At 43.2% G+C, this 26,142-nt stretch overlaps 1 protein-coding gene across 1 annotated transcript in view; it reads left to right on the top strand.

Moving 5' to 3' along the window:
- LOC114642022 (pancreatic lipase-related protein 2-like) overlaps window positions 1-26,142 on the top strand; it is a 48,501-nt gene that overhangs the window by 6,723 nt on the left and 15,636 nt on the right. The window contains exons 3-8 of the mRNA XM_051923488.1: window positions 246-371; window positions 11,405-11,539; window positions 15,360-15,468; window positions 17,955-18,074; window positions 21,544-21,663; window positions 24,809-24,927. Of these exons, the coding sequence (XP_051779448.1) occupies window positions 246-371; window positions 11,405-11,539; window positions 15,360-15,468; window positions 17,955-18,074; window positions 21,544-21,663; window positions 24,809-24,927 (729 nt within the window). The remainder of the gene's footprint in view (window positions 1-245; window positions 372-11,404; window positions 11,540-15,359; window positions 15,469-17,954; window positions 18,075-21,543; window positions 21,664-24,808; window positions 24,928-26,142) is intronic.

Raw genomic sequence — 26,142 nt, 5'->3', positions numbered from 1 at the left:
TCAGCCCCATCCATGGCTTTCAAATGATCAGCATCCAGTAAGGGACAGCCATGTGGGAACTCGGAATTCAGAGCTTTTGCCAAGTTTGGAACATCAGCTAGATGCCACTCCAGTGTGTGACATTTCATTTTAACGACAGTCCCCAAAGCTAAACGCATTGAAGGACAGGACCCTAGAACTGGTGGTTTGTGCAGAGGTAGAGATGCATAAGGTGCACTTCTTATTCTGAGTTTTCTGTTTTACAGGACATCAGTGCCATCTCGCCATCCTCAATCTCCAACTCCAACTTCCAGCCAAGCAGGAAGACCCACTTCATTGTCCATGGATTCATTGACAAGGGAGAAGAAGGCTGGCTGGTGGACATGTGCAAGGTTAGCCTGCAGAGGGAGCTGGCGAGAGCCGCTCAGCCTTTGGTGCGAAACGGGAACTTTAAATGGAAGGGGCAGGCAGGATGCCAGTTTGAGCTCACAGTCCGTGTGCCAGGTGAAACCCCACATGCTGGGATTTTAATTTTGAGGCTCAATTAGCCTAACACCTCCTGATATTCTACAAGCATCACAGCACTTATTAGTGGTGGCATGGCACTGTATGCCAGGTGCAGTAGCCCCAACAACCCTAAACAAGAACTGGAGGTTTTTTATTTAAAAATAAATGAATGGCATACCTGTCATGCTTAAAATGAACTTGGGCAAGTTGTGCTGACTTCCCTTCAGGTCAGCGACTTTCCCTGGGCTTGTCCATCTTTCTGAGTTAAGCCAATGTAGAAGCAGACTGGCATGGGCACTCTCAGTCCCAATGAAGGCACTTGGAGTCTCAGGACAGGCAGCAGAATCAAGATTTTTGTATGACTCACTACAGATGTAATGAGCGAGCAGCCATAGGCATAATTCTTATGACACATGCCATTATTCATCCTTCCTTATCTGACTCCTATCGTTTCACTGCTCTAATCTTGCCTCTATTTAATTCTACCATTATTTCTTAGTATCAAACCCCTTTCTGTCCATCATTTTTGTTTGACAAGGCCTCTCCTTACTCCCTGCTAGCTTGGCACGTGCTACTATTATTTACAGCCAAAGAGATCACATTCTCTCTCTAAGTGAGGGCCCATCTTTCTCCAGCTCTCCTGCACGTCTAACCTTTGGCTTAGTGAACTATTGGTGGTTTGTAGCTCATAAAGAATAAGAAAAATATATAGGCATAAGTCTTTTTATTTCTAACTCTTACATCTTAATGCTTAGTAAAATATAGTATTTACTTTTCTCATGTGCTTATAATACTTTTCTAATACGTAGAGATTACCAATATCAAGGCCTATAGAAAAGTAATCATTACCTAGAGCACTGACATAAACAGTAGCTCGGCGGCACAGTGTTTAGTGCTTTGCCTCATACATCCAGCATCCTAGGTGTGGATCCCGTACCCTTGGCATTGTCCATGTGGAGCCTGAAAGTTCTGTCTGTGTCTTGGGGTGGTCTAGGGGGCTACTCCATCTTCCCTCCTTCATCCCCAAAGACACAATGCTATTTAGTTAATTGGTGACGAGCACTGATGTCGGTGCCCTGTGATGGCAGTGGTTGTGTTCCCTAAGTGAGTGGTTCCCAGATTCAGGTGCAGGTTTTCTCTCCAAGTGACTTTGCTCTTAATTGGACTACTAATTTAATTAAACCAGCTGCCCAAGTAAGGGGCAGGATGCCAGTTTAAGTGCACAGTCTGTGTGCCAGGTGACTAAAGACAAAATGGGATTCATAAAATTGTATAACTAAGCATTTCTGTATGCTATGTGGAGATACTTTCAGGTTTTTATCTTTATTTGGAGGATTTTCATCCACATATGTCTGGGGTCCTGGCCATTATTTACTTATTGAGCACACTAGAGGGTCTGCTAGTCAAGCAGCAGCAGGATTTCACCATTCAGTGTTGTCCATCTTGGATTCTGCTTCATTCATTGTTAGAAAGGAGCAAAAAAAAAAAAAGAGGTGAATTAATAGGAAAATAATTTAAAAAATGAGAGATATGTGCATTGGCAAAAAAAAAAACATGTTTCTAAATTTATTATACAGTAGCTGTCCCCTGTGGCACGGCCCACGTAGTAGTGAAACAGGACAAACTTTAAAGATCAATAAAAAAAAATGTAATTCTGGCCAAGCAGAAGGTAGGTACACTCCAACGTCAGACATTGCCACTGTATCTGATGGTGTTCAGCTGTGACGGGAGAGCGTCCCCCACGTGGGGGATATATCTGCCAATCAACAGCTACCCTCTAAAACACACATAGCTCTGATCTCTCTCTCTCAAAAACATCAAACGTTACTCCTTAACAATCTCTAGATGATAATGTCTGCTGAACAAACAGGAATCGCTAGCTAAGCAGAGGCGAGGTGCACTCCAACACGTGGCGAGAGGTAGAGAGACTCGAATGGAGACTGGCGCGTGAAAGAGGAGGGCACCGAACTATGAATTAACTGGAATGTTCAAGCAAATTATAGAAAAAAACCTAAAAAATCTAAATCCGTTAAGTAGTTCTCTCGTGAAAAGCAAACAGACAGGGAGACAGACAGATGTTGGATTTTATATATATAGATACATACTGTAAGATGTACAGCAAATCTTACACTTTTGAATGCAGAGTAAGAGAAGGAAAAGAATTGGAAGTCTAGCTAATTAAACAACGAGTCACTTTAAGGTAAAATGAGTGACTGGTGGTGAAACAGGTTGGCATAAAAGTCATGCTGCCACAATGGTCCACCAGGACCACTGGTCAAATTGGATTCTATGGGACTGAGAATGTGCGTTATGTACGTATGTGGCACCTTTCAGTATCCTCCCTCCGTATGTCGCAGGTCTTTTTTATGGTGGCTTTGCATACTTTATAAACAGTTATTTAATGGTTGTCACAAGAATGACAAACAGACATTGGAAAGGTTTGGGGCAGCCACCCGTATAATATTTCCTGGCTGTAAAATAGCTTAAAAAGAATAGACATGTCCACACGACTGAGTCCAAAACAGAACTGACTGTTGTCTTAAGATGGCAGCTTTTAAATGCCCGCAGAGGATGTGATGTCATCAGGACCAGAACCGGAAGTGATGTTGTTGGTTGCCCCAGAACTGGACCAGAATGGTCTGCAAGGAATTGAGAGAGAGAATCATTTCACTTCGCCACCTCCTGGTCCGGCATGGAATTACTTCTATTCAGGCCCTTTAGTTGTCCCCTAATCACATGTGTGTGACAGGACTCCCCCCCTCAGCCCACAACCGTCGGGTTGGGCAACCTGCACAGAGAGGTCGTGAACGCAAGAGAGAGCATCAGCGTTGGTGTGGAGAGAGCCCTTCTGATGAATGAGTGAGAACTTATAAGGTTGCAGATCAAGGAACCACCTAGTGACTCGAGGGTTGGACTCCTTGTGTAGGGCCATCCACTGTAAAGGTGCATGGTCTGTGACAAGTGTAAACTCCCGACCTAGGAGGCAGTACCTCAACTGTGTAATCGCCCACTTGATCGCAAGAGCCTCTCATTCCACCGCTGCATACCTAGTCTTTCAATTCAGCAGTTTCCGGCTCAAGAACATGAAGGGGTGTTCAGCACCATCGACACTTTGGCTCAGCACTGCTCCTAGGCCTATGTCTGAAGCGTCCGTCTAGAGAATAAAAGGAAGCGAAAAGTTAGGTGCTTTCAAAACAAGTACTGACGTCAGGGCCCGTTTTAAGTCACTGAATGCAGCTTCTGTCATATCGGGCCATACCACAATGTTGGGGGCCCTCTTCTTTGTTAAATCACTCAAAGGCGCAGCTCTCTCCGAAAACCGAGGTACAAACAGGCGGTAGTACCCGACTAAACTGAGAAATGCTTGGACTTGCCGCTTGGTTCGTGGACGGGGCCATTTCAAAATGGCATCTGCTTTAGACCACTGTGGCTTCACAGTATCACGACCCTAAAAAACATTTTTTTGGATTGATCCAAAGACTGGCCTCACCCAGCGTCCGTAATACCGCTCAGACATATTGTAGGTCTTCCTTCCAGGTACTGGAATAGAGGACAACGTCATCCAGATAGGCAGCACTATACATGTTATGGGGCAGAGCACTTTATCCACCAGACACTGGAAAGTCGCAGGAGCCCTATGTAACACAAATGGAAGGACACGATACTGCCAGTGTCCACTAAGGGTGCTAAATGTAATCTGGACCTTTGTGGAGTCAGTTAAAGGAACTTGCCAGTACCCCTTTGTCATGTCAAGTGTGGTCAAATATTCTGCCTTTCCGAGCCTCTCAAGAAGGTTGTCCACTCGAGGCAGTGGATAAGCATCAAATTGGGAGACCTGATTAAGTCGACGGAAAGTCATTGCAAAACCACCAACTTCTGTCGGGCTTACTAACCAAGACTATTGGGCTGGACCAGGGACTATGACTTTCCTCTATTACTCTTAAGTCCAGCATACGCTTGATTTCAAGCTTCACTTTGGCCTTCTTTGCCTCGGGAAGACGATAGGGGTGCTCTCAGACTATAACCCTAGGTTCGGTCACTATGTCATGGGTGATCAGAGAGGTCTTTCTGGGTTCTGTTTACCAGAATGGACGAGATAGCTGCTTCAAGCTCTCGTCTCGATCTTGTGTTTAAGTCTGACCCAAAGTTAAGTATACTTGTCTGAGCAAAGAATGAGCAGGGCTGGCCAGAGGAGGAATCGGGATCCCTTTCCTTCCACGGTTTCAGCAAATTCACGTGATATATCCACTCACTCAGCTGACGATTGGGCTGTTCACCAAATAGTCGACGAGCCCTTTCCTCTCCTTAACTTCGAATGGTCCTTGCCAATGGGCTAGTAGTTTAAAATGGGAGGTGGGACCCAACACCATGACACGATCCCCTGGCTGGAACTCCCGGAGAGTCGTGCCATGGTCATAATAGCGGGCCTGTGCTGCTTGCACCTCCTCCATGTGACTTTTTAATACAGGTCAAATTTTCCCAAATCTATCGCGTAACTACACGATATATTCTAATATATTAGTCGAGGGAAGAGCCTCTCCTTCCCAACCTTCTTTTCAAATGTCCAATATACCCCGGGGTTGTCGTCTGTATAATAATACAAAGAGTGAGAACCCTTGAGGGACTTCTCTGCAGGCAAAGAGAATGAGGGGGAGAAGTTGATCCCAATTCCTCCCGTCCCCGCTGACCACCTTGCGAAGCATCTGTTTAACAGTCTGATTAAATCTCTAAACTAGACCGTCAGTTTGAGGATGATACACCGCAGTCTTTAGATGCTCTATTTTAAGTAACTTGGCCGTTTCCTGGAACGTCTCCGAGGTAAATGGTGTCCTTTGATCCATAAGGACTACCTTTTTGTCATTTATCAATGTTTATGTTACTTTTGTTAATTAGCTGCATTTTGTTAATACTTTATGTGTTTTCTGTCTTGTGGGTGGTCCCCCAAGGGGTGGAGCCACCTGCCCATCACAGCCAGGGTCCGCCCTCAGCCTCATAAAGGCGTGGTCCTCCCACAGTTCCTGGCGATTCATTTGAGTGCGCTTGGCAATGTTTGGTGAGTTACTGCTGTGCCTATTGTGATTTATTGGATTATTGAGATTTTTGCAGGTTGCCCGGTGGTGGTGTGGCAGTGCTGCTGCCTCACAGTATGGAGATCAGGCTTCACAACCCTGCATGGAGTTTTCCCTGTGTCTGTATGGGTTTCTTCCCACAGTCCTAAGACACGTAGGTTAGGCGGATTGATGATACTATATAGGCCCTAGTGTGTGTGGTCGGGACGTGTGTGTGTGTTTGTGTTTACTCTGCGATGGACCGGCGCCCTATCCAGGGTTTGTTCCTGCCTTGCACTCTATGCTGGCTGGGACAGGCTCCAGCACCACCTGCGACCCTGTTCAGGACTAAGTGGATTAGAAAATGGCTGACATTTTTGTTCTGTCTTTTGCCCACTTTTTGGATTCTTTTACTGGGGCTTTGCTTGCATTGGATTCCCTTATTGGTTTCCCTTTTGTGCTCCATGGGGCTTTATTCTTGCTGTGAGAACAGACCTTTTATTTTATTAAGATTCTGTGTTTGTCCTTATATCTAGCCTGGGTTTAGATTTGATTAGATAAACTTTATCAGTCACAAAAGGAAATTCAAGTGTATGCAGAAACATAAAAAAATAAGAATACAAACTCACAGGACAGATAATACAGCCATTCAATCAACCAACCAATCAATCAATAAAAAAATAAATAAACTTAACAAGTACATTGAGTGGAAGCATTGAATTGCCTGATAGCAGTGGGCAGAAAAGACCCCAATAGGCACTTCTTAGCACACCATGGTGGAATGAGCCTATGGCTAAAAGAGCCGTAAGACAGCACCTCCTGGTGGTGATGGAGAGGATTTTTCATGATGGCCTCTAGTTTTGCCACTATTCTCTTTTCCACAATAGCTTCCAGTGTGCCCAGGGTTTGTCCTGTGATAAGTCCTGAGAAATTTGTTCAGACATTGTGCTTCATTTGAGCTCAAGTTGTTTCCCCGAGGAGACTGCAGAGTAGAACACCACACTGCCTACTATGATCTGGTAGAACATTTCCAGCAGCTTGCTGCACAAATCAAATCTTGTAAGCAAGTCCAGTCTGCTGTGGCCATCCTTGTCCAGTGCCACTGTGTTGTCAAATCAGATGAGTTGGCTGTTTACTATATGTGAACCCCCAGGTACTTGTAGCGCTGCACCACTTCCACATAGTCCCCATGGATGGTGACTGGACTCAGAAACTTTTTGTCATGCTGGAAGTTCACCACTAGTTCTTTTGTCTTGCTGATGCTGAGTTACACCACAAGACAAAGTCATCCATGAATTTCCTGTACTCTGACTCAGAATCAGAATATCTTTATTGTCATTGTAACAAATACAAAAAAATTAGGTGCAGTCCCTGTGGTATCAAAATAAAAATAACTATAATTAAAAAAGGATAAGAAGAAATAAGGTAGAACACAAACATTCCACATAAGACCTTAATTGCACATGAACACTATCACACAAGATGTCATCTATTGCACTGCTGTATTGGAGGTGATTAGGTGGCATTCAGTGCCCTAATAGCAACATGGTAGAAACTGTTTTTCAGTCTATTAGTCTTTGATTTGATGCTCCTATCTCTTCTGCCTGATGGCAACAGTTGGAACACGTCATGAGCGGGGTGTGAGGAGTCTTTTAAGATGTTTTCTGCTTTCCTGAGGCAGCGAGAGCTGTGCAGTTCATCCAGAGAGGGTAAAGAGCAGTCGATGATCTGCTGGGCAGTCTTTACGATCCGCTGAAGTGTTTTCCTCTGTGCTGTTGTGCAGCTGGAAAACCACACGCAGAGGCAGTAGCACAGGATACTCTCAATAGAGCAGCCATAGAAGGACGGCAGCAGTTTTTGGGGGGTGTCATTTTTCCTTAGGACTCTCAGGAAATAAAGTCTCTGCTGAGCCTTCTTCGCCAGCTCAGCTGTGTTCACACCCCAGGACAGGTCTTCCGTGATGTGGACTCTCAGGAAGTGGAAGTCTGACACCCTCTCCACACTGTCCCCTCCGATGTAGAGTGGTTTGATGTCCGTTTTCTTTTTCCTGAAGTCCACAACGAGCTCCTTGGTCTTACTTGTGTTCAGGAGCAGGTTGTTGTCAATACACCACGCTGTCAGCCACTCCACTTCGTCCCTGTAGGCGGATTCTTCCTCCCCAGAGATGAGCCCCACCACAGTGGTGTTGTCTGCAAATTTGACGATGGTGTTGCTGTGGTGGGTGGGGGTGCAGTCATGTGTGTACAGCGTGAAGAGCAGGGGGCTCAGCACACAGCCCTGAGGAGAGCCAGTGCTGATGCTGATGGCCGAGGAGATGTGAGGGCCCACCCTAACCCTTTGTGTGCGGTCTGTCAGGAAGTCTTTAATCCGTATACAGGTGGGAGACAGGAGTCCCAGGGATAGCAGCTTGCACACCAATCTGTGAAGGAGGATGATGTTAAAAGCAGAGCTAAAATCAATAAAGAGGAGACGTGCGTAGCTCCCCTGGTGCTCCATATGGGACAGGGTAGCATGGAGAGCAGCAGCAACAGCGTCCTCAGTAGACCTGTTAGTCCTGTAAGCAAATTGGTGTGCATCAAAGGTGGGAGGGATAAAGGACATGATATGACTCCTGACCAGGCTCTCAAAACACTTCATCATCACCGGGGTGAGCGCTACTGGCCGATAGTCATTCAGGCAGGTTATACGTGATTTTTTTGATAATGGACTCATCTCCATTATTAATTGAGCCTTTGATGGATGAGTCATCTGAATATTTATGTAGATGGCAAGCACTGGTATTGTACTGGAAGTCTGTTGTGTAGAGGGAATGAACAGGAAGGGGGACAGGACAGTTCCATGATGTTCTTCAGTATTACACACCACCATTTCTGACACAAAGCCCCTCAGCCTCACAAATTGCTGTAGGTTGGTCAGGTAGTCCATGATCCAGGAGATTGAGGGGGCATCAAGATGCAAAGCTTTGAGCTAATTCCCCAGTTAATGAAGAAAAATGGTGTTAAAGGTTAGGTCAAGTCAGCTTGGGGAGCATGCACTGGTACAGTGCGTTGCTGCACCCACCACACGACGAAACAGCTAGGGATCCTGGTTGGCACCCTTCAGAAATGAATCCTTATCTGCCGCAGCCAGGTGTTATGTGGGCTTTCCCTTGGTCTGGTCCAGTTACTCAGGTCCTCAACAATAAGGATCCTGTTAGCTGAATCACCCTCGGGGAATCGTGCCACATGTTCGTAGTGCCATAACTGAGGATCTCTCACAATGCAGGTAAGGTGCCTCCATGAGCAACACAAAGTCAAACCAACGATACAGAAGGATTCTCTGAAGAGACACAGTACCAAAAGAGTTCAGTCTTCGTCTCAGGTTACTGGATAGTGTCCACATCTTGCAACCATATAGCAAAATAGGAAGCACCAGGACTCTAAAAACATTGACCCTCATCCTTTTACAGAGACATGGGAAGTGCCACACACCCCTTTTCAGTAACCTCATGACCCCCCCATGCTCTCCCAATCCGTCTAATGACTTCATAGGAAGAGTCCCCCGAGATATGAATGTCACTGCCAAGGTAAGTAAACCTCTCGATGAGGTCGACACTCTCCGCAGACAGACACACTGCTGATGGCCGTGCCCAAGAAGTCATTAAAGACCTGGATGTTGTTTTTTTATCAGGACACTCAGACTCCTCACTCAGTCTCTCGAGACCCCCAATCATCTATGGTGTTAAAGTCGCTGGAAAAATCAAAGAACGTGACCCTGACTGTGGTGCCAGCTTTGTGGGGCTTGTATTGTGGTACTCCACACCTGTATGTGCTCGATAGGTTTCATGGTATAGCCTCCTCTAGTGGCCATTTTTTGAATTCTCTTGTGTTTTGGGACTCTGAAGTCATAAGAGGTATGATGTATATTTACAGAAATTGCTCTTTCAGTAATTACTCCAGAGAAAAAAATGTCCAATGGGGATTGTAGGCCTGTTTATCTGGCTGTGCAGTCATGCATTTATTGTATATATGTATTTATGCTTATTACAGAAAACCCTCACTAGGTTCCAAGGCCGACCGCGATAACTGAATTTCCGTGAAGTAGGGACACCATATTTATTTAATTATTTAACGTGTATTTGGACGTTTTTAAACCCTCCCTGTATTGTTTACAACCCACCCTTTACTCTATTAATAACAGGGACAACTGCTAAGCAATATGAAATCGGTAGATAAGTTTACACTTACTGTATAGTGAAGTACACGTAGTTATATATGACGTGATGATGGTGATGAATATGCTGCGCAGTAAAAATGATGACGATGAAGGTGATAATCCCCTGAATGCAGTAGCAAGAGCACGTTAATGCTGAATGAGTGAGATGAGACTTCCTGGTTAATGCAGCACTCCGTCGCTGAGCCAATCAGCAGCACACAGGAACTTAACTGCGTGCTCTGATTGGGTAGCTTCTCAGCCATCCGCCAATAGCATCTCTTGTATGAAATCAACTGGGCAAACCAACTGAGGAAGCAAGTACCAGAAGTAAAAAGACCCATTGTCCGCAGAAACCTGTGAAGCAGCGAAAAATCTGCGTTATATATTTAGATAAGGGACATAATAAATATAATAAAGTATATAATTAAGATATAATAATAAAGTTATATAATTTAGATTAGGGCTGGAGGAGGAGTATAGGGACCTAATCAATGACTTTGTTAAATGGTGCGACTCAAACCACCTACACCTGAACACCAGCAAAACCAAGGAGCTGGTGGTGGATTTTAGGAGGCCCAGACCCCTCATAGACCCAGTGATCATCAAAGGTGACTGTGTGCAGATGGTGCAGACCTATACATATCTGGGAGTGCAGCTGGATGATAAATTAGACTGGACTGCCAATACTGATGCGCTGTGCAAGAAAGGACATAGCCGGTTATACTACCTTAGAAGGCTGGCATCCTTCAACATCTGCAATAAGATGCTGCAGATGTTCTATCAGACAGTTGTGGCGAGTGCCCTCTTCTACGCAGTGGTGTGCTGGGGAGGCAGCATTAAGAAGAAGGACGCCTCACGCCTGGACAAACTGGTGAGGAAGGCAAGCTCTATTGTTGGCATGGAGCTGGATAGTTTAACATCTGTGGCAGAGCGAAGGGCGCTCAGCAGGCTCCTATCAATTATGGAGAATCCACTGCATCCATTAAATAGTATCATCTCCAGACAGAGGAGCAGCTTCAGCGACAGACTGCTGTCACCGTCCTGCTCCACTGACAGACTGAGGAGATCGTTCGTCCCCCAAACTATGCGACTCTTTAATTCCACCCGGGGGGGTAAACGTTAACATTTAACATTATACATAGTTATTGTCTGTTTTTCACTTGCATTATTATCATTCTTTAATTTAATATTATTTATTGTATGAGTATGCTGCTGCTGAAGAATGTGAATTTCCCATTGGGATTAATAAAGTATCTATCTATCTATCTATCTATCTATCTATCTATCTATCTATCTATCTATCTATCTATCTATCTATCTATCTATCTATCTATCTATCTATCTATCTATCTATATATGCTTACATATAAAATCTGCGAAGTTGTGAATCCGCGAAAAGTGAACCGCAAAGTAGCGAGGGATTACTGTATTTAAATTTACATTTGCACAACTTTAGGTTACATACCCTTAGAAAGAAACATGATAATGGCAAATAGTCACCGTTTACTGTGTATGTAACCTCAGAGGCTAAGTAACTTTCTTAAAGTGCGTATCTTAGTAATTCAAGTCTCTTATCTTTTTACATTTTTTGTAGTCTTATTTGCATTGTGTTTGCACTTAAGTTGGATAAGCTTTCTGTTTTCAATGAGCTTTGGTTGTCTGCTTGATTCCTGCAGGAGCTTTTGCAAGTTGAAGACGTGAACTGCATATGTGTCGACTGGAAAGGCGGCTCTCGCTGTGCCTACACTCAAGCGTCCAACAACATCCGGGTCGTGGGTGCTGAGATGGCATACTTTGCAGATGTTCTCGAGGTATTTATTTTGATTATTTTATAATAATTTGCCGTGGGACAATTAAGTGAGCAAATTATTTTTTAAAAAATGAGTTGGAGTGACTTTATGTCATTTGTGTATATTTATGGCAACTCTAACCCATGTGTACACAATGTTTCAGAGTAAGTGAGAAGTGACGACACCCTTGATCAAGCAGTTAAAGCAACTACTGTAAATGATAATTCACATGTATAAATAATTCATATCAATGAGCCTTTATTAGACTGTGCATTGACATGACATACATATTAAACTTCAAAAGTGACAAATATGATGTACCGACTGTATTTTAGTTTCCATTTAAGAAGATCAATGCTTCCTATTCCTACCATTCTTATAGCACACACCAGAATGACTATAAAGCAAGAAAATTAAAAAGAAGAAATCTTCTGACTTGGCAGTCCCAGTCCCAGTAAGGCGCTATACAGGCATATTGCTGTTGGTATAAAAGACACCCTGTAACATTTCTTGGTTTTGTTAAATAATTTGTTGTTTCAAAGTCATCATTGTTAGTGTGTCACAGAGATGATGTGCTGCATTGTTCATAATGGCACTCAGTTTTGTTTTCATTCCATCCTTTACTAAGACTTCCAGGGGGTCCAGAGTGCATCCCATTATTGAGCCTGTACCTTGTAAGTGATATTATCAGCCCAGCACATCACAGTGCAGAAAATCACACCAGCCATCATGGAGTGATAGAAAAAGTGAAGGATGTCACTCCCCACATTAAAGGAACACAGTCTCCTAAGGACGAGGGGTCTGCTCTGCCCTTTCTTCTATAACTCCTCTGTGTTACAAGATCAGTCTAACCTGTCATTAACATGGACCCCCAAATACATGTATACATTGCAAGCAGTGTGGTGTTGTAGCTAAGGCTTTGAACTTCAAACCCAGAGGTTGTGGGTTCAAATCCCGCTACTGACACTTTGTCACCCTGAGCAAGTCACTTGACCTGTCTGGGCTCCAATTGAAAAACCAAAAAGAAATGGAACCAATTGTATCATAAATGCTGCAAGTCTCTTTGAAAAAAGTGTCAGCCAAATAAGTAAAAGTAAATACAGGTAGGAATGCACCACCTCTGCACTCTGTACGTTATCAGCAGGTCTGAGTTTAAGAGGCTCCCAGAAAGCTACCAAGGAGTGTGGATCCTACCCGGACCACCACAAGGGTGCAGATGTTCAGAGTAATGAAACTGAAGGTGTTTCCCAGGATCCATGTACATAGTGTGGAGCTGAGACCTGGATTCTGTAATTTTGTTACTGGTCCGGTGGAGACAATTGTGCAGAAGCTGATAAACATCACATAGCCATCTCTAATAGTATCCAAGAGCAGGAAAGCTGAAAACGCAACACAATTAATAGTAGTAATTCCAGCCCAAACCCCTTATTATGTACAGTAATCCCTCCTCAATCGCGGGAGTTGCGTTCCAGAACCCCCCGCGAAAGGTGAAAATCCACGAAGTAGAAACCATATGTTTATATGGTTATTTTTATATTGTCATGCTTGGGTCACAGATTTGCACAGAAACACAGGAAGTTGTAGAGAGACAGGAACGTTATTCAAACACTGCAAACAAATATTTGTCTCTTTTTCAAAAGTTTAAACTGTGCTCCCTGACAAGACAGAGATGACAGTTCTGTCTCACAATTAAAAGAATGCAAACATATCTTCCTCTTCAAAGGAGTGTGCATCAGGAGCAGAGAATGTCAGAGAGATAGAGAGAGAAAAGCAAACAAATCAATAGGGCTGTTTGGCTTTTAAGTATGCGAAGCACCGCGGCACAAAGCAGTTGAAGGCGGCAGCTCACACCCCCTCCGTCAGGAGCAGAGAATGTCAGAGAGAGAGAGAGAGAGAGACAGAGAAAAACAAACAATCAAAAATCAATACATGCCCTTCGAGCTTTTAAGTATGCTGCAGCATGTCGCTTCACGAAGCAGCTGCACAGAAGGGAGCAACGTGAAGGTAATCTTTCAGCATTTTTAGACGAGCGTCCGTATCCTCTAGGCCAGTGTGCGAACAGCCCCCCTGTTCACACCCCCTCCGTCAGGAGCAGAGAATGTCAGAGCGAGTGAGACAGAAAGAGAGAGAGAGAAAAGTAATTTGGGTAGCTTCTCAGCCATCTGCCAATAGCGTCCCTTGTATGAAATCAACTGGGCAAACCAACTGAGGAAGCATGTACCAGAAATTAAAAGACCTATTGTCCGCAGAAATCCACGAACCAGCAAAAAATCAGCGATATATATTTAAATATGCTTACATATAAAATCCGCGATAGAGTGAAGCTGCGAAAGTTGAAGCGCGATATAGCGAGGGATTACTGTATTGTAACAAAAGACAAAGGGAGATGATACATCCTTGGGGCACCTAAAAGGCTAACCCCATAAATTCAAATAAAACAACAACATTTGTTGTATTTCTATAGCATGTTTTCATACAAACAATATAGCTCAAAGTGCTTTGTAAGATGAAATAAAAAGGAAGTTAATATAACATAAACAAACAAAATTAGGCAGTGATATTATACAACCTGTAACTATCACAAAATGTAAGGTCGGATGGACAGGAGGACAGAAAAAACAAAAAAGAAAATCTCCAGTTAGGCTGGAGAAAAAAACACACAATCTGCAGGGGTTCCAAGGCCAAAAGACCACCCAGCCTCCACTGTGAACGCAAGGTATAGCACATGGAAAAAAGAAACATCGTGACAATGTGAGTCTCCAAGATACACTGACTAAGACGACTTTGCTTCCAGTGATAAAGGAAGAGTCGGGTCTAGGTGGGCGGAGACTGGAAGTGACATCAGAAGTGTCACGGTTGTCAATCTTCAAGTCTGCAGAGAGAGGACAAGAAAAGGCGACAGCACCCTTTGGCTTTCTGGATGAAGATTACAATTATCTGAGCCCTTTAAGTGTCCCCTATGTGCACACATGTGACAGTATATATAGCAATACTGAAAAAATATTGTAACTTATTTCTTTGGATGGGGACAAAAGAAGTAAATGGCATCTAAAAATGCACTACAGTGTAGCAGTGGAAATGACAGAGCTCACTGTGAAAGGCACTATATAAATTGCCATTGATTGACAGATTGACACATTGCCTAAAATGTAATACAATAAATAATGATGAAAAAATAGACTTTGACGTACGGAGAATGTGGGTGGGCATTGGGGTCACATCCTATTTATCCAAGGATGATAATACAGTATGCATTTATTCATTTATTTTTATATATTGTGGCGGACTTCACTATATTTTCAGGGGGAGCAGCCCTGGACAGTGCAATACCTCCCCCTGGACGCTGGATGGCCGCCCCCCCTGGGTTGGAGCGGTGCCTCAGCCTCCCGCAGGGCTCCATGGGAGATGGAGTTCTCCACAGCCCTGTTGAGATCTGGGGTGGCCGCCAGGGGGCACTGCATGGGCTCCTGAGCCCAACTGGACGAATCTTCAGCCCCACCCGGGAGTGCAACCGGAAACAGGTGATCAAGCACCTGGAGCACTTCCGGGTGGGCCATAAAAGGAGCCAGCAACCACTACTCAGGAGCCAGAGTCGGGAGGAGGAGGACAAAGCTTGTGAAGGAGTGGTGGTAGAAGAGAGGAGTGTTTTGATTTACGGTTGTGTGTTGTTTGGGACTGTGTTGTGCCTGTGGGGATTACGGGGAAGACATGCCCCACAGGTGAAGACAAATAAAAAGTCTTTTATTTTTATATGTGCCTCTCATGTCCAATCTGTGTTGGGTCGGGTGCTTATATAGAGCATTGTTACAATATATATATATTTTCTTTTTCCCTTTCAAAGAGAAACTTTAACTACCCCCCTTCTCGTATTCACCTCATTGGTCACAGCCTGGGGGCTCATGCATGTGGAGAGGCTGGAAAGAGGAAGCCGGGGATTTCAAGGATAACAGGTGAGGAGAAAGACACTTCAGAAATGATGACTGGCGAATGTCGCGCCCTTTTAACTGGCACCTCTTTAACCCTATAAACTGATTTACGGTCTTACTGCGCCACTTTGTGTGTTCTGTAAACACATTCATTATGGTGCTTGTCATAGCAGGAGTTTGGTTAAATAATGATTTATTTATATGGCACTTTTTATACTAGTGTTCCTTGCTGCAATTGGGTGAGTGGGATTGAAAATTGGGGGTGTGTGCAATTTAAGAAGGAAGGACCACACATTAGATACAATTGTACGCATCTCCACTCGTCCCGGGATTTTAACTTTATTAAGACCCCAAGTAAGCTCGCGTTCAAAAGTTGAGAAATCAACCAAACAAATGAATTTTCTTTGATAGAAATTCATACTTTTTTTAACAAGTGTGAAATAAAGAGACTTGACACAAAACAAAGGTTTGGGGCAGCCACCCGTGTTCTTGACCTTGGCTGAAAAGTGTGGCAAAGTCTTCAGCACAACAATGTACAGAATGGAGTCCAAACAAAACTGATCAATAGAGGAAGGGAGTGAGGTTTTATAGGGAGGTTTGCAGAAGTGATGTCATCCTCGGGGCCGGGACAGGAAGTGATGTCGTCCTCGGGGCCAGGACAGGAAATGACATCCTCAGAGCCGAGGCAGAAGTGACATCATTGTATTCAGGTAGGATTTCCTGTGTATGGTCTGTGGGGACAAAATAAGAGAGTTGAATGCACCCCGCCACCCCTTGGCTGGGCATGGAATTCCCTTCTTCTGATCCCTGTGGCTGGCTCCCATGCACATGTGTGTGACACAAGGTACAACTAAATTGATTATTAAAATGTAGCCAAGACATTATTAATGTTGCAAATGGCAATTACTGCTTGAAATGTCTGATTTATAATTCTGTATTCCCATACGACTGCAAAGCCCCATTTCAGTAGAAATCACTCCAGTGTTCTAATGGTAAACCCCCTTTAGCTCATCCTTAATGAATCAGCTTCAAATGCTAATGATTACTAGGGAAAGACCCCCATAACATCTCGATTGGATTCAGAGCTGGGCTTTGACTTGGCCATTCCAGAACCATCCATTTCCTTCTTTTCCACCATTCCTTGATGGATATTCTGGTATGTTTAGGGTCATTGTCAAGTTGTAAGGTCCACCTTCAGTTGAGATTCAGTCTTCTGACAGATGGTCTCACATTGTTCTCAGGCCTTTTCTGGTACTATGAAGAATTCCTAGTGGATTTTGTGTTAGTGAGCTATTCAGGCCCTAATTCTTTCACTTCCAGTTGCTACCAGGTGTTTCTGGTCAAATGCAATTTTCTGTTTTTACCAAGCGTGTTTCTATGTTTCTATGATTCTGTCTGTGCCTTGGCTGTCCAGAGCACATTGCTCCTGAAGTCCGAGGTGTTCATGGGTAAACTTTAGTCTTGCCCTTATGCAGTTTGACATCAACAGTGGCCAGAGCTACATGGAGGTCCCATCATGAGCTCTTAGAGATGTCTTTCAGCATCTTGAGTTCTGCTACCAAGGATGAACTTTGTGAGGCGGCCTGGCCTGGACAAGTCACCAGTTGTTTGCAGTCTTCTCCACTTATGGATGATCTTCCGGACAGTGGAATGTTTGAAGATCTTTTTAAATCCCTTCCCAGACTCCTATGCATCTCTAACCTTATTTGTGAAGGCCTCAGATGGCTCTTTCGATCTCTGTGTGGTGACAACACACATGTCAACATCAAACAAAATGGCTGACTAAGTTTAAATATGACAGGGTCAGACAAGATCCTCTCTAATGATGTTCTGATCTGGTGTAGCTGATTCTAATTTGATGTATTCGAGATTGTGAGAAATGGAGGGGTGGACTTACTTTTTCAACATGTAAAATTTGTATTTGAGCTTTTTATTATTATTATACACTGGACTACAAAATGCAAATGTGGCGTGATGTTTGTTACATTATATCACCTTTATCTAAAAATGCTGTGACCGGGTACTGGAATGACAGGTCAGAGCAACAAAGGATAATTTGGGACATCAACAGGGTTGTCCCATTTAATGCTGGTTCAAAACAAAAGAAAAAAACACACACCTTTAGGCAACAAAGCAAAAATAACCTCTCAGGTAAAATTATAATTAACAAGCACTTTGGCTGTAATGGTAAGGGTCAATCACAGGAGCTCCATCCAGCGGGCCACTCGTTAGACAGCCAGGCATCTTATGGTGTGCAGACTCGAAGGGGCGGGGCTAAGTGCCCCCACTGGGCGGTTTCTCAGTGCTGTGTGTGAGAAGGAGAAGAGAAAGTTAGCATCAGCGCCCCCTCTCAGCCCGGCGGGTTATCACATACCTCACTCGATAGCGGGAGGCCCCTGAGCTGATGAGAAGAGACACCTTATTAACAACATTTTAATTGTACAAAATGAACAAGATAGTTTGGTTTGTTCTGCTGTAACCTAAACTCACACACCTTTACTTGTGGCCAGGCCTTGACCCTGCTGAACCCTACTTCCAGTACACACCTCTTGAAGTTCGACTGGATCCCAGTGACGCTGCGTTTGTGGACGTCATACACACGGACGCGGCTCCAATGATCCCCAATCTCGGTAAGTAGATTTGTTTTCCGTTAAGAGTTACGGCTCATTGAGTCAAGTCAAATGGAGCGGTAGGCCTTTTGTTTTGGTTTGGATATTAGTTAGGTCTCTGTTTTCCTACTGAGTCAGGACACTGTCTTCATATTTCATGGACACAGTAGTGCTGAGGGCCTCATGACATGAGTATCATGTGCAAAAAACTCGCAGAGCTTCATAGTGATCAGACGCCCATAAAATCTACAGACACTAAGTGATGGTAACCCTGGACAAATAATTACAGAAAATAGAGACAGAATGTTACCACGAAAAGAGTGATACAAAATAACTACCCAAATAACAAAACTAATTTTAAAAAATCACTGCAATGCAACAAAACGAGCGTAGAAATATGTGCTTCACGTTTGAGCTGGCAAGACAAGCCCAGTGTGTTTGTGCCCATAGACTCCATGTTTGTGCTTTCTGTTCTGAGCTTGATTCTAAACCCGCTAAATGTGTGTGTTGTGTGTTGCTGTCGCCTTTAAAAATTAACGTGTTTAGTGTACTTTAAATTTATACCTAACACTTTTAGTTCTCGTATACATAACTGTTCCCTGATAACCATGTTTCTGTTTGTGGTATGAATGACTTATTAATATTATTCACTGTTAACATTCCAGGGCATCAGGTGGGTGTTGAATTCGGTTTTGTTGCATTCCTTTTTTTTTAATGTTCTGATATTTTTTCATTTCATTTTTGTTTCTCTAGTAGCTTTCTTGTGTTTGTGTGCTCACTATGAAGTCATTTCTTATATAAGTTCGACTCGATTGTATGCAATGTTAAAATAAAAGAAAAAAAAATCAAGAGCAATAAATGTCTTTTGCATTGTTCTAAGATTCTAATTTTGACATGTTTCGATGGCACAGAATTGTATTAAAATTTTTGGAAATTCCCTTTTTGAATATGAACGCCATCTTGGGCCTCATGTAGTGCCAGTATTTGGAAACTGGGGAAACAGTGCCATCTATTGGTTAGGTTAAGGAATAGCATTTCAAGTTTAAAGAACTGAAAGGTGGTGCTTGTAATTATACTTCCTGGGTAATTTATAATGGATCAGTTTTTACTTAATGGTAGTTTATATTTGTATATGCACCCCATTGGTACGTACAGTATGTACAGTAACTCACAAAAGTGAGTACACCCTCATATCTTTGTAAATATTTTATTATATCTTTTCATGGGACAACACTGAAGATATGACACTTTGATACAATGTAAAGTAGTCCGTGTACAGCTTGTATAACAGTGTAAATTTGATGTCCCCTCAAAATAACTCAGCACACAGCCATTAATGTCTAAACCGCTGGCAACAAAAGTGAGTACACCCCTAAGTGAAAAATGTCCAAATTTTGCCCAAAGTGTCCATATTTTGTGTGACCACCATTATTTTCCAGCACTGCCTTAACTCTCTTGGGCATAGAGTTCACTAGAGCTTCACAGGTTGCCACTGGAATCCTCTTCCTCTCCACCATGATGACATCACGGAGCTGGTGGATGTTAGAGACTTTGCACTCCTCCACCTTCCATTTGAGGATGCCCCATAGACGCTCAATATGGTTTAGGTCTCTGGAGACATGCTTGGCCAGTCCAGCACCTTTACCCTCAGTTTGTTTAGCAAGGCAGTGGTCATCTTGGAGGTGTGTTTGGGGTCGTTATCATGTTGGAATATTGCCCTGCGGCCCAGTTTCCGAATGGAGGGGATCACGCTCTGCTTCAGTATGTCACAGTACATGTTGGCATTCATGGTTCCCTCAATGAACTGTAGCTCCCCAGTGCCGGCAGCACTCATGCAGCCCCAAACCATGACACTCCCACCACCATGCTTGACTGTAGGCAAGACACACTTGTCTTTGTACTCCTCACCTGGTTGCCACCACACACGCTTGACACCATCTGAACCAAATAAGTTTATCTTGGTCTCATCAGACCACAGGACATGGTTCCAGTAATCCATGTCCTTAGTCTGCTTGTCTTCAGCAAACTGTTTACAGGCTTTCTTGTGTATCATCTTTACAAGAGGCTTCCTTCTGGGACGACAGCCATGTAGACCAATTTGATGCAGTCTGCGTATGGTCTGAGCACTGACAGGCTGACCCCCCCCCCCTCACCCCCTTCAACCTTTGCAGCAATGCTGGCAGCACTCATACGTCTATTTTCAAAAGACAACCTCTGGATATGACTCTGAGCACATGCCCTCAGCTTCTTTTGTCGGCCATGGTGAGGCCTGTTCTGAGTGGAACCTTTCCTGTTAAACCGCTGTATGGTCTTGGCCACCGTGCTGCAGCTCAGTTTCAGGGTGTTGGCAATCTTCTTATAGCCGAGACCATCTTTATGTAGAGCAACAATTCTTTTTTTCAGATCCCAAGAGAGTTCTTTGCCATGAGGTGCCATGTTGAACTTCCAGTGACCAGTATGAGAGAGTGTGAGAGCGACAACACCAAATTTAACACACCTGCTCCCCATTCACATCTGAGACGGAGGGAAAATGGCTAACTGGGCAACAATTTGGACATTTTTCACCTAGGGGTGAACTCACTTTTGTTGCTAGTGGTTTAGACATTAATGGCTGTGTGTTGAGTTATTTTGAGGGGACAGCAAGGCCCTTAACCTGCAATTGCTGAGTGCTTTGAGTAGTGAGAAAAGCGTTATATAAATGCAGAGAATTATTATTATTATTATTATTAACAGACTGAGGGGACATCACAGACTGGAGGAAGGACTCAAAGCATTTGTGACATTTTGGTCATCTTGAGAAAATTCATTGCTTCTTGAAGCTGCCTCGACCCACTTTTAGTGCAAACCCATTTTGTCCGTCTGTTCTGCTTCTGATTCCTAGTTGTAGGGACCTAATATGTTTGCTTTATGGGTACTGTTGGTCAAGTTACATGACAGTAAGCAGAGGCACTGCAGACACAGACAGACACGTGGATGGCGTCATCAAAGAGGCAACAAAAATCACGAGGGATATAAATGTGAGAAAATGAGCCACAAATGTTGCAATGGTTTTAAACATCTGCAGATCCTGAAAGACACAACTTTAGATGTGTAGTCACCTAAGGGAATGACTGCCTTGAGAAAAATAAATATTGGGGAGCCATCCCTGTTTACTTCAAGCACTCAATGTCATCAAAACAGAACAAAAGAGCAGTCTCCAATTAATGCGGGGACGAATAATTGTAAAGGTTTGTTCAGGTTATCGAGGAGCTCTGTCCCTCTGGTTGCTTGGTTGTGCTTTAATGGTCCAGCAGAGTCATTTGCCTCACTGGGGCGTTTCTCAGTACTGCAGTGGGAGAAGAAGACAACACAGTTAGTGGCAATACTCTCTCTTGGTCCAGGGTGAAACTGACCCTCTGACGCGCATGTGTGACAAGTGTGAAGGGGAGCAGGTACTGACGAGCAGGCCTGTTCTTGAACTATGCTAATCGTGTTCCTTCCATCACTTTAGGTTTTGGGTTAATGCAGCCTGTAGGCCACATGGACTTTTATCCCAACGGAGGAAAAGAAATGCCCGGATGTGATAAAAATGCTATTTCTGATATCATAGACATAGATGGAATCTGGGAAGGTGAGTCATGGGTGTTGCCATCTTAAGCCCACACTTTTCTTTTTTTGGACATTTGCCTGATCAGATAATGCAACCTGCATGATGCTTCAGGAAAGAAACGAGGTGATTAAGCAGTTTCAAAATGTGCATTTTAAATTAACCATGGTGTAATATGACAAAACCGAGTGGGGGGTACAGTTATGGGGAATTATAGATTAGATTAGATATACTTTATTAATCTGAAGGGGAAATTCACAATTTGACCAAGTAATAAGGGCTTAACATGGACAAATTTGATGGTCCCCTTACAGCTCATTGACAAAGTGTTGTATGCCCCCTGAAAAGTGATGAAATGAGAAGTGATTGTCCCCTGTGTACCTGCCAGCCTTTAATATGTCATCAAGTAAAGCAAAGCAAGTGGGACAAGACATCAAGTGTTGCTTATTCTACAAAGATATTCTAAAATGGCCTGGACAGACTTGCTGAAACCCCTACCAGCGACCACAAATAAGTGTATTTGAGTGATTTTCCAAACTCGCTGTGTTCTTGAATTCATATCACACGTTTCTCCAATTGTGCAATCAGTCATTCAGCTGATTTAAATGGAGAAAAGTTGTCACTCTGCTGTTGGGTGTCATTGTGTGTCCCACACTGAACATGGACCAGACAAAGCAAAAGAGAGAGTTGTTTGAGGGGATCAGAAAGAAAGTGAGAGACAAGCATATTAGAGGCAAAGGCTAGAAGACCATCTACAAGCAGCTTGATGTTCCTGGGATAACAGTTGTAAATATTACTAAGAAGTTTAAGGGTCCATTGTAGGAAAAGAAGAAAATCGACTCCAGTGTGGGCAGGAAAGTAATGAGAATGGTAGAAAAAAAGGTCCAGCAGTGTCTAATTGTACCATCTGTCATTTTTTGAGTGGCAGTGGGCTCAATGGAAGGAGGCCCAGGAGGACTCCACATAAAAAGCCAGACTGGAAATTTGCTAAAATGCATATTGACAAGACACATTTCATGTGAGTGAATGTCCTTAGGACAGATGTGACAAAACTTGGAGCTTTCAAGCAGGTCACATCAGCTCTGTGTTCTCAGACAAAAAGTGAAACTTTCAATGAAAAGAACACCAGAACTGCAGTGAAACATGGAGGAGGCTCTGTGATGTTATGGAGCTGCTTTGTTGTATCTGGCACAGGGTGCCTTAAGTCTGTGCAGGGAACAATGAAATCTCAAGACTATCAAGACATCCTGGAGTGAAATGTCCTGCCCAGTGTCAGAAAGCTCAGCGTTAGTCACAGATCAGGGATCTACCAACAGCATAATGTACCAAAACACACAGCAAAAAGCACCCAAGAATGGCTAAGAACAGAACATTGGACTATTCTGAAGTTGAATCCTATCAAACATCCACAGAAAGAACTGAAACATGCAGTGTGGAGAAGACCCCCTTCACGTCTGTCACAGCTGGAGCAGTTTGCTCAGGACTAGTGGGCCGAATGACCTGTGGATGGGAGCAGAAGTCTCATGGAGAGCTTCAGGAGTTGCTTGTGTGCAGTGATTGAGAACTCTGAATGTTGTGCTACAAAATATTAGGTGAAGGGTCCCATCTTTTTTGTCCATGCCATTTTTAATTTGTGTTATTATTTGAAATATTCTGTTTTATTAAAACACAAAAGCAAAGTCTGATTTTTGTTAAAAAAAACAGATTATACAATGATGGGGGTCAATTATTTTTATCTGTTTCAATTTATTTCAGAGATATCTGTGGGGTTTTCTTTTTTCATGGTGGGATACCAACAAATTTGTCCACATCATGGGTTCACGTCCCGGGTCCTCATTGCATGGAGTTTGCAAAGCGCTTTGAGTAGTGCTATATAAATGTGAAGAGTTACTAATTATTATTATTATTATTAATAATAATATAATTATCATTATCTGTTCATGTTTCTGTGAAGAAAAGTGCCATTGCAAAACACGATATGTACTGTAGATCTCAAAAACAGATGCTTTTATATATGGAAGATTTGGAGGCCTAGACTCCTAAAAAAATAAACCCAATCTAAAGTTGACAAATATGTTCAGTTGTGTCCCAACTAATGTTTATATAATCATTAATATTTTTGATTTAAAAATGAAAAGAGTGCACAATGGCATGACTTAAATGATGGCTGAAGTAGCCCAAAAAGGGATGTCCAGTTCTGCAGGTCAAAATGAGACACCTCCTTCCAGGGTTGTCTAGTTTTATAGCGCCCCGAATGGAAGGGGCAGGGCCTGCTCTGGGAGTTGTGGGTGTGGTTAGGTGCCCTGGCTGGATGTCAGGAAGAGACAGTTGGCATAAGTGGATGCTCTCTTCCCAGAGTGGTACCACTTACCACAATACATCCAGGAAGTTGATCTCCAGATGCACATGCATGACAAATATCCATCCATCCATCCATCCATTTTTCCAACCCGCTGAATCCTAACACAGGGTCGCGGGGGTCTGCTGGAGCCAATCCCAGCCAACACAGGGCACAAGACAGGAACCAATCCTGGGCGCCAACCCACCTCAGGACACACACAAACACACCAAGCACACACTAGGGACAATTTAGAATCGCCAATGCACCTAACCTGCATGTCTTTGGACTGTGGGAGGAAACCGGAGCGCCCGGAGGAAACCCACGCAGACACGGGGAGAACATGCATGACAAATATCTGGTCACTAAATTAGATTCTTATACTAATACTACAGTTAAAAGTTAAAATGTCATGTGATTTCATCTCCACAGTAATGTGTTGGATACAAATTGTACAGAATTTCTGACTTACACAGACAGGCACAATCATAAGCACTTTAAAGATTCATGAAGAATGTTTTTCCCTTCGCAGGGGCCACTGGATAGGCCTCACCCAAGGTAGCCTAGCTACAGACTCAAATGGCAGCCTTTATGCCTGCCTAGGCCCAAAAACTAAGCTAAGGCTTCAAATGTTCAAAATGTCCAGAAGGGATGACAACAAAAATAAAGTTTCTTTGAAATGCACTTGTTTCAATACAATGCAATACAAATGACAATATCAACAATAGTAATAAGTAAACCAAATGATACAGCGTACTGTTTAATGAGTCTGTGGCAGTTGATCTTTTATTAACATTGTTCGTTTTTTGTTTTTCACTTTGAATTTTGCAGGCACTCGCAACTTTGTCGCCTGTAACCACTTGCGGCCTTACAAGTACTACACGGAGAGCATTCAGAACCGCGATGGATTTGTGGCATACCCATGCTCATCCTATGAATCCTTTCAGTTGGTAAGGACATACCACTGAGTGGGGCTAAGAATAAGATGGGTCTATATAAGAGGGAGAGTGGGCCGGTGATATGATGTGTACCTGGTGAGTTTGTGTGGTGGTGACGGTGGTGGATATTTTTCTCCCTGTTATCCTCCTCTGTTTACCTCACTGTGGTCATTTGCAATAAGGAAAACTTACTTGTTAAGGTAAACCGATCAATGAATGGGAGACGATCTAAGAATTTTGGGTTGCTGCCAGAAGAGATGTTGGTGAGATGTAAAACCAAAGTCCTGACACTTCTGTGGTCATAAAAATGATTCCTGAGCATTTTTGGAAAAGTGTGGGGTGTGCCCCAAAGTCTTGGCTAATTTGCCCATCACAACCTTGTCCATTCTGGCCCTTTAATCATCCCTTGTCCCTTATTGACTACCTACCTCACCCCTTTACCACCTAACAGCCATTGTGTGTTGAGCGTACTGGTGGCAAGAATGGCTGCCATCACATAATGCAGGTGGGTGCTGCTCGTTGGTGTTGGTTGAAGTGGCTCTCCACTCTCTATGTAAAGCACCTTGAGTAGTGAGAAAAGCACTATGTAAATATAATTAATGATTATTAATGTTAGGAATCTGTTTATCAGTAAATCCTGTCTTTTATTAGCATTAATCAGGGATTTTTGCACTTGCTATGGAGGTTCTTCTACACCAGGAATCTAATTCTGAAAGCAGTTTTTTGAGCTTCTACCACCCTTTTGGCTGATTACACGTTCCACCATTTTGTATCTTCTGTCATTAGGACAGTAACCTGAGTTTTTGGCGTGTCCTCAGAGGTCATGACCTCCAGGTTAAAAGGTCATTGTTCAAAACCCCCTTCTCATCTGAATTTGCGGAATCCAAAACTTGCTTTTGTCATGTTTGAAACTCTTTTTCTTTGGTAGTTTCTGGCTTTGATGTTTTTCAACCACAATTTTGTTGCTCTTTTTGACTTCAGTTACGGTGTTAGACTTTTGTTTTGGCTCCTGACTATGTCTGTCTTTTTTTTTCCAGTCACCATCATTAAATACTACTTATTAGAGTGCTTAGCATAATACTTATCAATATAACTTATTTTTTGTGAACAGGATTTAATTCAAGAGAAAAAGTAAAATACAGAAAGAAAATAGATGTATGAAATTACAAGGTAATGAGATAAAACACACTCCATCTCTCCTCCCCTGAATTGGTATTCACCCACTCG

This window comes from Erpetoichthys calabaricus, chromosome 2 (genome assembly GCF_900747795.2).
Source record: "Erpetoichthys calabaricus chromosome 2, fErpCal1.3, whole genome shotgun sequence".
NCBI classification, from domain to species: domain Eukaryota; kingdom Metazoa; phylum Chordata; class Cladistia; order Polypteriformes; family Polypteridae; genus Erpetoichthys; species Erpetoichthys calabaricus.
The sequence above is the reverse complement of the archived record's forward strand: the minus strand, read 5'-3'. Positions and strand labels throughout refer to the sequence as shown.